Consider the following 16,087-nt stretch of genomic DNA (forward strand, 5'->3'; position numbering starts at 1 on the left):
TAGTTTGACTTGAAACATTGGCACACGTTGTAAAAATAAATACCCTGGAAGTTTGGCACTGCTGGGAAAGAATTATTTTTTAAAAAACCTACTGTTAAACAGACTTTTTTCGCACATATGTACACCAAAAATGTAGTATCTAACACCGACGGAACCGTCCATGGTGCTTTTTCGTTGTCATATTTCCAAACAAGCAATCAAAATCAATCCATGGATCATAATACCTTCCATTTTCAATTGGCAATCAAAGCTCAACATCCAAAATGGCGAAAGTGACTCATTTAGTCAGATTTTAATTTTTCAATCTAACACGCGAAAAAAAAAAACAAAGGCCCAATCACCCCCCCCCCGCACTATTCGAATTTTTGACTCCGATCAAAAAGACAAAATGGGCAGTTACGTATTTTTAAGTGAACAACGGCATTAATTTATTCATTTCACTCTTTCACTCATTGTGTTACATCTTCCTACCGTATTTAGCGCTCCCCCCATCATTTTAATGACTTCTCATTTCTGTATGTATGCCCGCTTCTGTCGAGGGTATTTTATTTCATCTTTTCAAGATGAACTACAATTCATTGAGAAATTTACATCGGACATGAGTTTGTGTATATGGGAATTTGTACACGCCCTCTCGGCTTCATTTCCTCCTTGCATTGTTTTAAAATTGTAGTAAATACACAAACCGAAGCAAAATTCTCCCGGTTTACGGCCACTGGAGACCGACGTTCGCCAGGCCAAAGGTTCTTGTCATGACCTATAGAGGCCAACAGATGGCAGCAAAGGACTGCTTAGGCCGAAAGAGCTCATGTCGGGTCTTAACTCGGTTCAACGTGCTCGCGAGTTGGCATAGAGACGCCACCAGATGCTTAAGCAGAAAAATAGTAAATAACAAAGATTGGATTCCCAAAAATATCAGCGAATGCCGAACCGCGATTACATTAACGCTTCAAACACATTTGTTCTTGATGTACTGCCATTTAATGGCTCGTGGTCCTGACTGATTTTGGCTGTGAACGAGATAACGTATCTTTACGAATGCGCCTTTCCAAGCTTCCAGGTCACGTAAACGCGACCTATTAAAATATCAAAACCCGACTACATTTCCCACTTCGTATTTTTGATCTGAGCCAAAACTGAACGATGAAAATTTGTCCGTTTTTTTCCCCCATTTTGTGTTGGATTTAAAAGCAAACAAAAATGTGTCACCGTTTCAATTGTCAATTTAAAAAAAGGGGAAAAAACATGAAAGGTACGTGGATTAAAATCCTCCTAGACAACAGACAAAAGTCAAGCTTTTGGTTAGCTCACCGAGGAGTTCCTACGTGCCAGCGGAGCCTCACAAGTGACCCCTCAAAGGTGCTGGTGACGGGCTGGCGAGGGGGCCCGCCGACTGTCCCTGCAGGCGCTGTAGCTCCAGGATGCTGTCGATGGCGCTCTGCAGATGTTCGCTGAGCAAGCTGTCTTCTCGCAAGGAGCCGAGCGGCGGGCTGAGGGGCGGCGGCGGCGCGTCCAGCCTGAGGCATTTAACCCTGGGGGTATCCGGTGGGCTTGGCGCTGGAAGGTCTTTCTTTTTGGATTCTGCTCCATTGGGGATCTTGTCATCGCGGCGAGAATGCCGCGACGCTCCGTTGGCGGCGCCGCCGCCGCCATTGGACAGCTGTCCCGCGCGGTCCCGCTTGAGCCTCGAATCGCCGGCGAAACTGTGCGCCACCTTGCGAGAGCTGCACTCTTGCTTAATGGTGAGCCTGAGAGCTCCACGCGAGCTGGAGCGGTACGTCTTTAACCCAGGCGGGCGGTTGGACAGTCTGGTCCAGGCCGGGATGGGGGCCTGGGATGGCGGCGGAGGCTGCGAGGTCCCCGACTGGTGCGAGGAAGATGCTGGTGAGGTCAAGGACATCAGGAAAGACTCTGGAATCACAAGTTGAGTTCTCTATCAGCACAATATTTGGACGTTGCATCTTGTGACGATCATGTGAAGCGAAACAGCGAAGCAGCGCCGTGACCTTGTGATTAGCACATCTGCCTCTGAACCAAATGCATCGTGTTTGCGTATCGCTAACCTGGGTCTCTGTGTGCCCGCCGTCTGTCCTCTCCCAGGGAAAAGCGCTCCGCCTGCAGGAAGAGACACTCCAGCATCACCATCTCAGCGGACGGACTCTCCTGCTGCGGGAAACGCTCTGGTTTTTAATTTTATTGATGTTTTTTTTTCACCAGAGCAGAAACTGACAAATAATCGCGTTGTTTCTGTTTGTTTACCCATGTTTCCCTGACCAGTAGCTGCCTGTATTTGTTCACCATGTCCTTGGTGCGCTTGAGCAGGAACCCCGACGCTGCGTCGAACTCCTGGTCCACTGCAGGAGGAACAAGATCACAGTGACATTCAGAGGCGAGATTCATGGGGGGGGGGGATACAGATCGAACCCGACTGCTCGATAGCAAAAAAAATGAAAAAAGGCAAGTGAGTAACCGAACATCTAGTGGCATCTTTGAAATTACTCTTGCGGCGTCAACGTGGACAATGATGATGTCAGCCAACCTAAAGCTAAGTCCTCCTGAGAGGGCGAGTGTCCGGCGCAGACGTGGTACGGCAGCAGGCGGCGGGCAGCATCCGTCAGAGTGCAGAAGGCCGGGCCGGCGCGCGGGTGCTGGACCGCCAGGTGGTCCGAGCAAAGCAGCTGCTGGAACCTGAGAAACAGTCGGGATGTTGTTGTCTTTTAAAAACGCAGTAGCACAGGTTAGAGAGTCCAGTTTTTTTTCATCCGTGCTATTCATCCCAGCAACAGAAGAGTCCATTCATTTAGCCAGTGTAGTTTCAGTTAGTCTTTGTTTTTCCAAAAGCATTTTTTTGTTTTTCATTTGTGAACCAAAACATCTTTTTCAATTTTAAATGGCATTAGTCTGTTTAGTTTCCGTGAACTCCAATACTTTTGGGTTGCCACCCGCCACTACAATCGGTGTGATGAAAAGGTCTATTTGGCCTACCCGTCAAGACTATCCCACCTGTGCTGTCGGGTTGCTGGTGTGATGGTTTCCTCCGGCTGCAGCTTCGCGTCTGCCAGCTGTGTCGTCCCAATGACAAAAGGAGGAATTACGGGAGAGAATTTTTGAAATGGCACGCAGTTTTCATTTTCCCCAAACCTGCTGGTTTCCTCGCTCGGGGCCGCTCTCCCCAGGAGCTGGCAGTGCGCCCCAGTGGTGCTCCTGGATGCTGGGAGAGGGCGACCGGATGTCGGGCGTCAGTACGTCACTCTCGATGACCAAGGCAGCTGTCGGTGCTGACACGAGAGGACAGTGTTGCTTCCATTTGTGTACAAATGACTTAGTTGTGCATTGGTACCTCTACTTACGAACGTCTCTTCTTATGAAATTTTCAAGTTACGAAATGATTCAACAGGAAAATATTGCCTGTTATGAAAAAAATTTTCGAGATATGAAACGTAAAAATACAGTCTGGCCTGCTACTCGCAGCTCCGAGTTTCCTGAACGCAGCATATTTAGAGCTGCTCTGCCATTGGCTATTACTGAGCATCATCCTGGCATCCCATTGGCTAAGAGATATGTGTAGATAAGGGGAGGGGAGGGGCTTAGAACGAATTGGGGCATTTACATGGAAAACGCGTCTCTACTTACAAAATTTTCTCATTTAGAAATTTCTTCCAGAATCAATTAATTTCATAAGTAGAGGTACCACTGTATTGTGTTCCAGTTGTCGCTGTCATTATGGGACAATTACTCTTGTTGAGACAGCGATTGTTGTGCCCATTGTTCGCCCTGCAGAGACTGGCTTTTTTTTTTTTTTTTTGCTTGCCTACGTGCGGTTGGGCTCTTGACCTTTGCAAAGTGCCACGAGAGAACTTCCTGTTGTCAAGTGGTGTGGTGTAGAGAAACTCACTGTTTTGTGGGTGCAGTTGGACGGGGGTATCGGCACCCCCTCCATCTGAGGGGTCCGGCAGCTGTTGAGGCACTGGGATGCTGGGGACCAAAGGGAGCTCAGAGGACAGGGGCTGGGAAGGCGAGGAAAGCGTCCCTCCACGGTCAACAAACAAAGCCTGCGAGCCCTGGAACTGATGGTACGGGACTTGGTCCTGCGGGGAGGAGCCCTCGAGTCCAGGGACGGGGTTTGGATCGGGGAACGTGGCCGAGTCCTGGAACGAAGGGGACGAGCCCAGCAGGGATGTGTCAGAGAGGAGAGGCGAGGCATCCAGACACGGGTCCGACATGGTGGTCGTCGGTTGGCTTTCTTGCTCGTTGTCCAACGGCGGAGTGAGAAAGTCCAACGGTACCGCCGGTACCGCTCCAACCATCAGGTCAGATGTGATAGGAGAGCCGAGTGTTTGCTGGGGGTACAAACAAAAACATTTGATGTCTTAGTTGAAGCCGCTCCCCAAAAATTCTGGTTAAAAAAAAAATGACGACTTATCATAATATTGAAAGCTATCCATTAAAACCAAATTACAACTTGAAAATGACTTTTATTCCCCCGAAATCATGAAAAGCTAAATTATCAATGGAGTTGTTCTCTTGAAGTTCTGACCTCTTTTAGTTGTTGCATAAAGTCTTGGTTCTGACTCACGGACTGGGTCACATCCTCCGCCGCTTGGGCCACGTCGGGGGCCGGAGGCGGTTCTGGCGGGGGCGGCAGGACGGTCGCCGCGGCTGGCGAGGGGGCAACAGGTTGCACTGACAACTGCTCCTGGATCACCGGACCCAAGCGCTGCATGTTTGGAAAATTACAACTTGGAATGTGATGACTTCATTCTTGTTACTTTTTAATACAACCCCAAGAAAATGTTTACAATTTTTTTTTTTTTAACGAATATTTTTTCCCCCCACAATGTCATCTCATAAAATTCCCAAATTTTCTTTGTAAAATGACTTGTAAATAACCTTTATTCTCCTTAAACTACAACTTATTATAACCTACATTTTTTTTTCATATAAAATTCAAAATTCCAATTTTATTCCCAAATGATGTCAAATGACAAATTGCAAATTACTTTGATTTCTTTCTCTTTTTCTTCATCGAAAACCTTTAAGCCCCTCCCTCCAAATTTACAGTTGTGAAATTACAACTTTTATTTACCTTAAATTACGATTACCCCCTGTAGCGTTTTTTTTTTGTTTTTTTTTAAATTAATCTTAGTGTATAAAACGAACGATGTAGACCATTTTTTTTAAAAACTACAATAACCTGACTAAAGTGCTGCATGACTTCAAAATATTTCACAGACTTGTAAACCTCCAGTGTGATTGTGAACATCACCTGTCGATGGAAACTTTCCTCCGAGCCACTCCTTTCCTCGGGGACACCTCTCTCGGGTAGAAGCACCACCGAGGCCGTCTGGAGACGCAACTGGGCGTCGGTCACGGCCGCTTGCGCGGGCTGAGCCGCGAAAGGCAGGCCCTGCACCACCGAGGGGGTGTTGACGATGGATATGGAGGCCAGGTCTGAGGGGAGCATCCCAGAGCCGTTGATCAACGTGATGCGGTTTCCCAGAGCCGGTCCGTGCACCAGGGCGGCCCTCTGCCCCTGCCCGCTGCTCACGTAGCTCCCGGCGAGCTGCGCCGGCATCTGGAAGACGGTAGGGGAGAAGATGGCGGCCTGGCCCAGGGCGAGTTGCGCCGTGGTGGTGAACACGGGGCTGAAGTTGAGCTGTCTCTGGGGAACGGTTAGGATCTGCGAGCCGTCCACAATCTGCCCGCTGAAGGGAGTCCCTGGCGGGGCTGCCGGGGCGGCGGTCAGTAGAGGCCCGGCGGCCGGCTGGGTAATGGTCACCTGGGATTGACCCGGCAGAAGGAACTGGTTTTGGCCTTGAAAGAGTCCCTGAGGCTGGAGCATGAAGGAGCCGCCCTGGTTGAGCAGCTGCAGGCTGACGGGTTTGGGGAGCGGCTCAGGGGCCGCCGGGGCCGGAGCGGAAGGCTTCTGAGAAAGGAGAATATTTGGCGAGGCGGTTCCGGAAACGAGCGTGAGACCCGGAGCGGGTTTTTGCGCGAGTGGCTTTGGGCTGATCTGGACGAGTCTTGGCTGAATGCTGATGGGAAGCTTGGGTTGAATGGGGTGGGGCGCGCGGTGCAGGACTATCCCCGGGGCCGGGGCGACGAGAGGCCGGGTGCTGACGGATTTCTGGAGGATCATACCGGAGCCTTGAACCAAGGAAGTCTCTGGCGAGGGGGCGGGGAAAACGTTCCCAGGTAGGAGCCCCATCAACTGAGGAGGGGGCGCTGGTTTTAGAGAGGGGCACCCCGGCCCCACGGCCAGCAAGGAGGGCTGCGGCGGCTCGACGGCTGCCTGAGTGTCTCTGTGCGAGGCCGTCGTGCCGGGCTTTGCTACAAAGGGCACTGCCGGCGGCGTTACGATGGGCGGGTAAAGAGAGTCCCCCGTGTGGGCCACCGTCTGCTCCGTAATGTCGGCCTCCTTCAGGCTCTGCTGCAGGATGTCGCAGCAGGTCACTTCCTCTTCCTCCTTCCCCGCCGCCACCTGGAAAAGCATCATTACGACCCTTTCAGCTTCATCAGTCTTTTTAACGTTGTGGGGTTTTTTTTTTCATCCTTTTACCTCAGAAAAAGTTTTTAACTACCGTAATTTCCTGTTTTTGTGTGAATGCTGAAATCATTCATGCGTGTTTGGATTTTTCTTCCACTCATTTCGACATTCATCCACTTCCACGTGATTGATCCGATTTACATAATTCCAATTTGAACATATTCCAAAAAAATCATGCCTTGGAGGATGTTATTTTTTTCTCATTTCACAAATTTGCAGTTTTCCCAAAAAGATTTACACAAACTGAAATTCCCCATTCATTCTCAATGGGACAGTCGGCATCCCAGATTCGCATCGCTCATTCAGTTCCCCTTGGAAACAATGTTCAACCTTTTCGCCACTACGATTCCCGCAAAGAAATTCCCGATTCATTCCTAAAACAGATTTAAATCCCCCCAAATTACCCATTCATTCCCATTCTTCATCACTTCATACCATTCCGTACCATTCCATATCTTCCAATATCATGCAACATTTTTCAGTATCATTCCACATGCATCCATATTTTCTTTATTCAGCATTCACACACAATTTGTAGAAATGGTGAATGTCTAGTTAGTATAAAATATTCCTTCATGATTATTTTTTTGTAATTAATTATTCAATTTGCTTAACCAGATCCTGATTCTCACCTCCTCCTTCGACTGGCATTCGGGGCCAACCGGGGGCTCGTCCTGCGGCACCTCCCCGCGCCCGGGGTCATCGGTGCCCTTTGGTGATGAGAGGAGCGCCTCCTCCAGGAAGGAGAGATCCACGCAGCCGGGCGGCGGCGTACCCGGGGAGCCTCCGTCATCCCCCAGCAGCGAGACGGGACTCTGAAGACCGCATGAACAAGTACTCGCACTCTTTACTTAAGGCTTTTCCCCCCCTTTTTTTTAACATCCTAAACTCCAGTAGCTACAGATACTGGAAAAATCGACCTAAGTACAATCACCAACTCTTTGTACTTTATTACTTCCCATCACGTGGTAGCGAGAAGCCAAAGTGACTTAACACTCACCGGGGCGTCTGCGAAGAGGGACGTTTCGCCAGAGGAGGCGCTAATGAGCAGGTCTTCGGCCCGCAGCTGGGAGGGGAAAAGAGGAAACATATTTTTGAGCAAAAATGGAAGCAATTACATCGTAGCAGAAGACTTTTTTTTTTAAGTCACCTCAGCCGTCCCATGAAGGAAGTCGTTCAGGGCTTGGGGGTCACTAAAATGTAAAAGAATCACAATTCCGTCTGAGAGATGCTCACTCTTCATTGGCAATGTCACATGTTTTCCATTTGCCTTGAGATACAAGTTTAGCTTAATGCTAAAAAACAATTCAAAACCGCTCAGATGGGCTAACAAATAGCATCACTGTCACTACGATAGGATTAAAAAATGACTATTCTTATACTATTCTTTTTACACTGAAACTATTCTCCTTCAATGATTTTTATGATTTATTCGTGTAAATTATGCTTTTCTCATGCAGGATTACAACCTTTTCAACTATGTCTTTGCAAAATTCCCTATCTCCTTTTTTTTAATGTTGCTACTTTCTGACCCATTATAGGCCACAAACTCACCACAAAACATCAAGAAGACAAGTCCCGTCTTCATCCTCCATGTCCACTGCGAGAGAAAAATGTCACATTAAAAAAAAAAAAAAACAGGTTTGTGAAAATGTTTTATTTTCTTAAATATATATAATGTGTAATCACATTGGTGATTGTGTCAATTGTTTTTTAACTAAACTAAAACTAAAAATATACTGAAAGAAATTATATTAGTTTTTTTAATAAAACTTCAAATAAAATAATAGATTGATGTGTTTTCTTTATTAAAATGTATATATATATATATATAATTTTTTCTTTTAAATTTGTGTGTAAAAAGAAATTCTAATTTATTTGTGTTTATGATAACTAATGTTCCAGTTTCCTATGAATTTAAATTAATTTTAAAAAATAAATTATGTATATTCAACATCTTTTAATACAGTATAAAGGGCCTCTCTTGCAGAAAAATTACCATTCAAGGATGGAACAAAACTACTCAACAGCAGAACAACTTTGAGTGCAAGAACTAATTTTGTGCATCCCCCAAAAAAATCAACTCACTCAGAATTTTAATATTATTGAGATACAAAGTATGTCCTGCATATCATTCCAACTCATGTTGTAGTCTAGGGCAGTATAAACCTGTGCCAGTTCAACTAAGCCTTATCTGCCTTCTAGTGGTGAATGGTGATATTACAACTTGAAACTACCATTGATGAATATTCGCAATTCGGTACCTGCGACACACACACACAGGTTCTAGGATTCCCCTTGCGTGACGACACCTACTTCACTGGCCAGAGGCTCCATACAGAGCGGTCTGTGTGAGTGCAGGTGGCCGCCTCATGGGGAGTGTCGGCCGGGGTCGGTCGGCTGAAGGAGTCGCTGGCTGCTGGAGGGGGAGGGGGAGGAGGGGAGACGGCGCCCGCTGGAGCATGGCTGCTGCGGAGGCTCTGGAAATAGAACATAGTTCAGTGTACCCCCTTTATTTAAAAAAAAAAAGGGGAGGGCGGGGGGTGGTTGTTTACCTCACCGACAACCGCATTAGGACATCACGCCCCCCACTTTCCAAACAACCCCTCATCTTACGGTTATAATGATGAGGATGTTTGAAGCAGAATTTGTATTTTTGACATCAATTTCTGCTTTTTTTTTCCCCCTTGGGTGGGTGGTGGGTGATGGGATGTTGTGAGAAAAGGGAGTGATGCTGACAAAAGATGCGGCGCGTGGAAGCGTCGCGGCCCCCCCACGCAGCGGCGAGACGCGCACGCACGCATGCTCGACGTCTTCTGATGTAGAAGCGAGTGGAGATGGGGAGGGAAAACAAGGGCAAAAAAAGGAGAAGACTCACCCCTTCTTTGTGCTTTATTGTCCTGTCAAGCGAGCCCGTGCGCCATCGATTCTCACTCAGGGCTCCTTTCAGATGCTAAACGCAGGAGGAGGGGGGCGTGGAGGGTGTGTGTGTGTGTGTGTGTGTGTGTGTGTGTGTGTGTGTGTGTGTGTGAAAAGCAGACGGCAAGAGTCGATCGCACGACACAAAGGTGCAGAGGGAAAGGAAGGAGGGGGAAAAAAAGACGACACGGATCCTCCGTGAACATCAGCGGGTGGCAAGGCGAAGGGCGGCCGCCTCCTGAGCACCTTAAGTCGGATGACGCTGGAGGTGAGTCCCGCTCTTTACCGCTGAGCTCCAGTCCATAACCACAATGACTTAAAAAAAACAAAATACTGGGAAACCATTTTCGTACGTTTCGATACTTTGCTTGAAAAAGTCTGACTTTTGTTGACAACTTCATCCACTCCTCAACAACTACTTTAATAATAATATCAACACTTAAAAACTTTATTTACAACAATGACTTGACTTTATTTTCTCAAAATTAAAATAAAAAAACAGTTAAAGAAATTACAACTTTTATACATTGTAGTGATACAGTACATTATGTACTGTTTATGACTTGACTCTCATAAATGACCACTATTTTCTTTCCCTATTAGAATTCTTCTCTGAATGCATGGAGGGAGTTCCTCCAAATTCCACTTTGTTTTCAAATACCAAGATGTTTCTTCTAAAATTACAATTTGTAAATTACTTTAATTCGTCTGATGTTGATGTATTTCTCCAAAAAAAATCAAAATTGTCCAAAATCCCCATCTTGACATGTAAAATTCGTCCCCCCCCCCATGCCAGAATTCCCAAATTGTTTTTGTAAAATTGCAACTTTAGTTTGAACTACATGACAACTTTTGTTCTGTAAATTACAACTTTATTCATGAAAAATAAAAAAATCAGAATACAATTACAGTATTTTTTGGTGGGATCATGTACATACACCTTTAAAACTGCTAGGTCAAAAGTATCCCAGGATGAAAAACGAACCCATCGCCGGGTCAACAAGGTAACGAGCCAATGCTGGCTTCGTAAAACTTCAATCCAACAATTTGACTTGTACTGCCACTTTCTGTCGACGGAAAAATGACATCACAGTGCCGAAGGGCTCAGTTTACAAACATCACATGACCAAACCCAGAAAACAGGTGTCGTGACGTTCGTTACCTTAGCAACTGCAACGTCAGTTTCAGTGGACAACAAGTGGCAGGCAAAATGGCCGACCCAGAAATGGATAAAAGTAGCTGATTTTTTTTTTTTTAATTCATCTCTCATAAACGCAATATTCATTAGATGGAACATATTGGAAAGAAATATTGACTAAACCTTCCCTTGAAACTCCAACTTAATTCTCATGAATTGAATTTTTGTTTCTTGTAAAATAATCCGCAGACAATACTGTTTTTTTTTTCTTGTAAAACTGCAATATTCCTTTTCAGATTCTTTCAGGAAAATAGGTCATGGCTTCTTTTTGCATAATTTCAACATACAAAGCAAACCTATGTGAAATTGCTGAGGTTTTTTTTCTTAATGTAAATGAAGTCTATTTGAAACGCAAACATTAAAATCGAGAATATGCCTTCCTTCAAGTGGGAAACAAACAGCAAAGGGAAACGGCGTACGCTAGGTTCTATGAAAAGAAGAGAAAGACGTTTTCCGGCTTCAGTTGGCGGCCTGCTGGGCCTGACGTCGCAGAAGCACGTAGATCTTCTCCTTGATCCAGTCCTTGTTGTTGGGCTGGTACGTCTGCGTGTCGGCGCGGTACCTGGCCGACAGAGTTCAGTGCGGGCTCATGTTTACATGGCAGTCAGTACAGTGCAGATGAGAAACCCTCTTTGCCCTGTGAAATTTCTGATGTTCTAGTAGGCTGTTTCTGACGTGTATTTTGCTTTCTAGCAGAAGTCTCGAGGTTTCGGGCCCCAGTTGCAAAAGTTCCACCCTGCCCCGACATTTGAAGAGAGCGGGAGATTGTCGTCACATACATACAAAAATGTTGCTGGGGGAAAAAAAAACATGCTAGAACAGCTAAACTTTATTTAGGGTTAATCAGTGACACTTTAAACGGTGGCAGGTGTGTGTGTGTTGATTCCAGTTTAAATATGAGGTTGAATGGGATTGGGTGATTCTGAACACAGCCACATCTCGAGCCACAGTTGTGCAAAAACATCAACTCCGTTTTTTTTTTGTTTGTTTTTTAACACCCCCTCATGAAAAGACTAAAATGTTCTCAATTGTGTTGTACTGGTTATAGGTCAGATAAAGTTTGTAAATGATGTATCGATTCCTACTCGGTGCAGATCCAACAAACCTGGAGAACAATTCTGTTGGTTTTAAATAATAAAAAAACAAGAAAATAATATAAAAATGAAACTAAATGATACCACTTACCTTAATTACCACTTTTTCCAACTTTCTTTTCATTTCTTTATTCCTCTAAAATTGCAACTATATTTTCTGGAAACTGAAACTTTTTCCCACGGTTAAAAAGTTTGACGATTTTTATGTAAAATTAGCTATTGTAATGACTTATTCACCCATCTGTGACTTGAATGCCCTAAAATGTTGACTTTCCCTATAACAAAATTACTTCCCCTTGAAAGAAACTTCCCCTTAGAGATAATTAGATTTGGAAAAAAAAAAGCACCAAGTGATCATGAGGTAAAGACTTTCCAAACATCCACTTGCAACCCAGGCCAAACTTGGCTCCTCCCCAACATGCAAAGCTTGTCACTCAGTCGAGACATAGCTCCTTGACTCCAATGTCCAACATTCCCAGAAGCTTTGGTGCAATCTCTGTGGCATTTTCGAGCATTTCAGAAAGAGCATAAAAAACTGAAAAAAGGTAACTTTTCAGTAAACTGTCAGATAGGTCCCGGACACAAATACAGAGGTACAAAAAATAAATAAATAAATAAAAAGAACAAAAACATAAATAAGCGAACTTGTGAATTTTGACCCTTGAGTAAGTGTAGGGGACTGCCGTACTTACACCAAACAGCTGAGATCTGCCAGGTCGTCGATGAAGTCAAAGAGCTGGCTGATGTCGTACGTGATTGACGGACTGTTGGGGTTCATTCTCTTCAGATGCTCCTCATACATCTTGCACACGCCTTTTGTACAAGACAGACGTGTTTTTACGACAATTAACAGTTAAACTGCACGGAACCAAAATATAACAGGAGCAAACTGAAACGATAACAGAAACTTGGCCGCAACTTCTTTCTACAAAGTACAACAATGGCAGTTACTTTACCTTCCATGCACTCGTTGACAGACTCGTAGTCGGCATACGTTCTTCCCTCTGACCGCTTGGTAGGTTGCACCAGCAGGATGGTGTGAGACTACGGACAGCAATTAATCAATGTTGAGCAGCCAACTGGACAGCAATTAATCAATGTTGAGCAGCCAACTGTGTTCATACACAGTCAAACACTTGATGTCGCAACGGCCGAAGCAGTACCATGTCAAAGCCAATAGGTAAGCAGAGCTGCAGTGGTAATAATGTTCTGCTAAGTGTAACTCGGTGGCTTGATGATGAAGTGCTGCATCATTCAGAAATGGACGCGTGATGGTTATTAATTTCGGTGAATGATACATGTTGACACCTACTTGAAGTACAAAACGGAATAAATAACTTGTCGGACATTCTCAACTTAAGTGATAAGAAGACTTTCTGTGAAGAACATTATGTATTTACTTATCTATTTTTCCAAAACGGAAAGTCGTTTGCGATGAATTAATCGACGTCTCCCGTGTTTATGCTAACTTTTAGACCACAGCGAGCAAGAGGCGCCGATTTTACTCATTCAAAATTTGAAATAATAAAGTCTCGAGTAACACTTTTGCAGGTTCCACTTGAAACGAAAGCTCTTTTTGTGAAGACCGCACCTACCATGCTTGAAATGTGGTTTGGGGTCGATTGTGTCAAGGTTTTGTCGATCGGCGTTGTGTTTCCTTCGCTGTTGCTTGGACGAGTTGACCTCTGAACCGGAACTACATGGTGGGGCGAGGCTGACACAGTTCGGATTATTAAATTTCGGAAATGTGTTCTGAAATTAAACTCAGTTTTCAAGTGATTATTAAAACATCTGTGCGCATTTTACAAAAAATAAAATCAATAGGTACACATTTGCAGTTTTATATGGTTTCATATTTGGGGATTGTCCGATGGTCGTATTACATTGCTTGATTTCATTTTTTCAATATGCACAAAATAGTTTTTTTAAGAGTGCATTGACATCTGTGAATATGCAATTTAGCCAGTAAAATGGATACAATTTCAATTGATATAAATAAACATAATAATAACAATAATAATAATTTATTTTGTTTTTATCGATTTTTTAAATCAAGTTTCTACCTTGAACCATGGTTAATTTAGGTTCTTCTGCATTTGGATTGAAATGTGAAAACATGCACCGCATGTCTTTGTCTTTGTTTTTGGAGTAGTCTTGAGTCTAAGAAGTGACCTCAGATCTTCCACGGTTTGAACTATTACTCAGTTATATTGGTATTGAATAAATGTTTTATTTTTTGTAATTGTTTAAATGTATGAGAAAAGAATCCGTTTGAAAGCAGAATGAAACCCGGAAGCCAAAAGCGAGGGAGGCAGATTTCGACAGCACATTCCGGAAGTAGGCTGAGAGAACAGGAAGAACAAAGAAGGGAAAGTACCCCGGTACACAGCCCACAATCAACCCACTCAGTGTGTCAACAACGCCAGATTCGTTCTTCGCCGTTTGTTGGCGGTAAGTTGGAATTATTTGAAGAGCCCTCCTGGCCACCGACATTCTCACTAAGACGTTATATGTGTAAATGTTCGAGGGCAGTCGCGGCTCCTTCTTGTGCCGCTATGTCATTGTTGCTAACTAGCTGGCATAAGCGGCGCGGCTAAACGATAACATAACATGGCAGATGCTTGCAGACGTCCAAACGTGTTCAATATATCCATCCATCCATTATCCGAGCCGTTTATCCTCACCAGGGTCACCTGGTGGTGCCTACCCCAGCTATCTTTGGTGAGTAAGCGGGATACACCCTGAACTGGTTGCCAGCCAATCGCAGGGCACACATAGACAAACAATCACTCACCCTCACAATCACACTTAGGTACATTTTAGAATGTTCAATTAAGCGACCATGCATGTGTTTTGGAATGTGGGAGGAAACTGTAACACCCGGAGAAAACCTACGCAGGCACGGCGAAAATATGCAAACTCCACATGAAAAGGCTGGAATCGAACCCTGGACCTTTGTACTGCGAGGCGAAAGTGCTAACCAGTTGATCACCGTGGCGCCTGTGACAAAATAGTTATTTACATTTACTGAACCTTTAGCTTTGGGGCAACATCTTTGTGCCTGTTCCAGTTTTAGTTTGTATTCAAGCTCTGTACTTATTTTCTATACTATATTCCTGAAGCTGGAAGTCAAACAGCAACAACTTTTTTTGTTTTTAAGCGACGGCTAATTTATTAGCCTACCACCGCTCCCTTGAACGCTTTGTAATGTTCCCAGAAGTGGTCAAGGACAGACGCAACTGTCCACTTTCACTTACGCTGGTCATCAGAAAATTTTAGTCAGATTAAATTTAGCGTGTCCATGAATGTATTTGTGACACCAAAAATGTCTACCGCCACATTGTGTTTTTACCACGCGTTATTTGTATGTATGACGTTTCAGAAAAAACATTTCACCTGTTTCCAAACCAAACTCATAATTTATAAATGTTATTAATAGATATGATTATTATTATGAAAATGTGATATGCTGGAGAAAAAAAACGGGAGTGGATTTACAATTAGCGCAAGTTTACTTATCACGCTGTGACTGTGTTCTCCTCGAAATATCACGATTTAGCCATTTTGACGTGGCCCGAATACTTCCTCCAGTCACTTCCTCATGCTTGCCACCATTTACTGACCGCGTTCAGTGTTTAATCATCAATGAAAGTGTCATCGCCGGTCACTGTTGACACAAACCCGCGCCTGTTTGTCTCCCATCAGGGCCCCGACGACTTCATCAGCATTCGCTGAATCGCCGCGCTTGTGAGAACCGGTATCGGCACGCCGCAACATGGCCAACGATACGCAAGATGTGGAAAACAACACGGTGAGTGCCAAGCGGACGGAAAAGGATTGCGCAATACCAACGTGTGTGTCTGTGTTTGCGTGTGCCTCGAATAGAAAGGTGTGGCTCTGCATGCGCAGCCAAAGTCCACTTCAGAACCACAATTCTGGAGTCATCTGATTTCGTCTCAATGCTTGAACATCTCATTTGCTGACACACTCGCGTTCACAAACGCACTTCCGCCTCCACGCTCGCTTCATGTGTTTATTTGTTAGGCAGCGTCGAGTTCGGACATGTCTCAGCAAATATTATGTCACTTGTAGCACTTGGCTTCCAGCTCACCGCGTTGAACAGTTTGTGAGCAATGGATAAGGAGATTTTTCAAGAGTTCAGTCTTGAACAAGCAAATGTGGAATTATTTGAGACCAAGGACATGCCAGCTGTATTTAATTTTGATGGAGATCTCTTTGGTTCAAATTAATCAGGACTGTATTGTGGCCATAACCAAATAACTGGCATTATAAATATTACTTGTATTATATGGATATATATATATATAT

At 44.6% G+C, this 16,087-nt stretch overlaps 3 protein-coding genes across 3 annotated transcripts in view; 1 reads left to right on the forward strand and 2 right to left on the reverse strand.

The window, feature by feature from the left end:
- Positions 1-664: 664 nt before the first annotated feature.
- On the reverse strand, positions 665-8,984 carry LOC109517278 (glioma tumor suppressor candidate region gene 1 protein). Its single transcript, XM_019872318.1, has 14 exons — positions 8,864-8,984; positions 8,102-8,147; positions 7,698-7,740; positions 7,548-7,613; positions 7,180-7,362; positions 5,267-6,481; positions 4,538-4,717; positions 3,896-4,340; positions 3,142-3,278; positions 3,004-3,062; positions 2,540-2,688; positions 2,260-2,354; positions 2,064-2,166; positions 665-1,911 (listed from the first exon to the last, which is right to left on the reverse strand). Coding segments are annotated over exons 1-14 (3,294 nt in total). The 5' UTR covers positions 8,865-8,984; the 3' UTR covers positions 665-1,339.
- Positions 8,985-10,251: 1,267 nt separating this feature from the next.
- LOC109517282 (ERH mRNA splicing and mitosis factor) lies at positions 10,252-13,471 on the reverse strand. The gene is made up of 4 exons (XM_019872330.1): positions 13,354-13,471; positions 12,715-12,802; positions 12,451-12,571; positions 10,252-11,226 (listed from the first exon to the last, which is right to left on the reverse strand). Exons 1-4 carry the CDS (start codon positions 13,354-13,356, stop codon positions 11,124-11,126), a joined length of 315 nt encoding a protein of 104 aa, XP_019727889.1. The 5' UTR covers positions 13,357-13,471; the 3' UTR covers positions 10,252-11,123.
- A 605-nt stretch (positions 13,472-14,076) lies between these two features.
- The window catches only part of psen1 (presenilin 1), a 9,224-nt gene continuing 7,213 nt past the window's right edge, over positions 14,077-16,087 (forward strand). The window contains exons 1-2 of the mRNA XM_019872329.1: positions 14,077-14,209; positions 15,464-15,569. Of these exons, the coding sequence (XP_019727888.1) occupies positions 15,534-15,569 (36 nt within the window). The 5' untranslated portion in view covers positions 14,077-14,209; positions 15,464-15,533. The remainder of the gene's footprint in view (positions 14,210-15,463; positions 15,570-16,087) is intronic.

The sequence above is a fragment of the Hippocampus comes genome, unplaced genomic scaffold (genome assembly GCF_001891065.2).
Source record: "Hippocampus comes isolate QL1 unplaced genomic scaffold, H_comes_QL1_v1.1 scaffold92, whole genome shotgun sequence".
NCBI classification, from domain to species: Eukaryota; Metazoa; Chordata; class Actinopteri; order Syngnathiformes; family Syngnathidae; genus Hippocampus; species Hippocampus comes.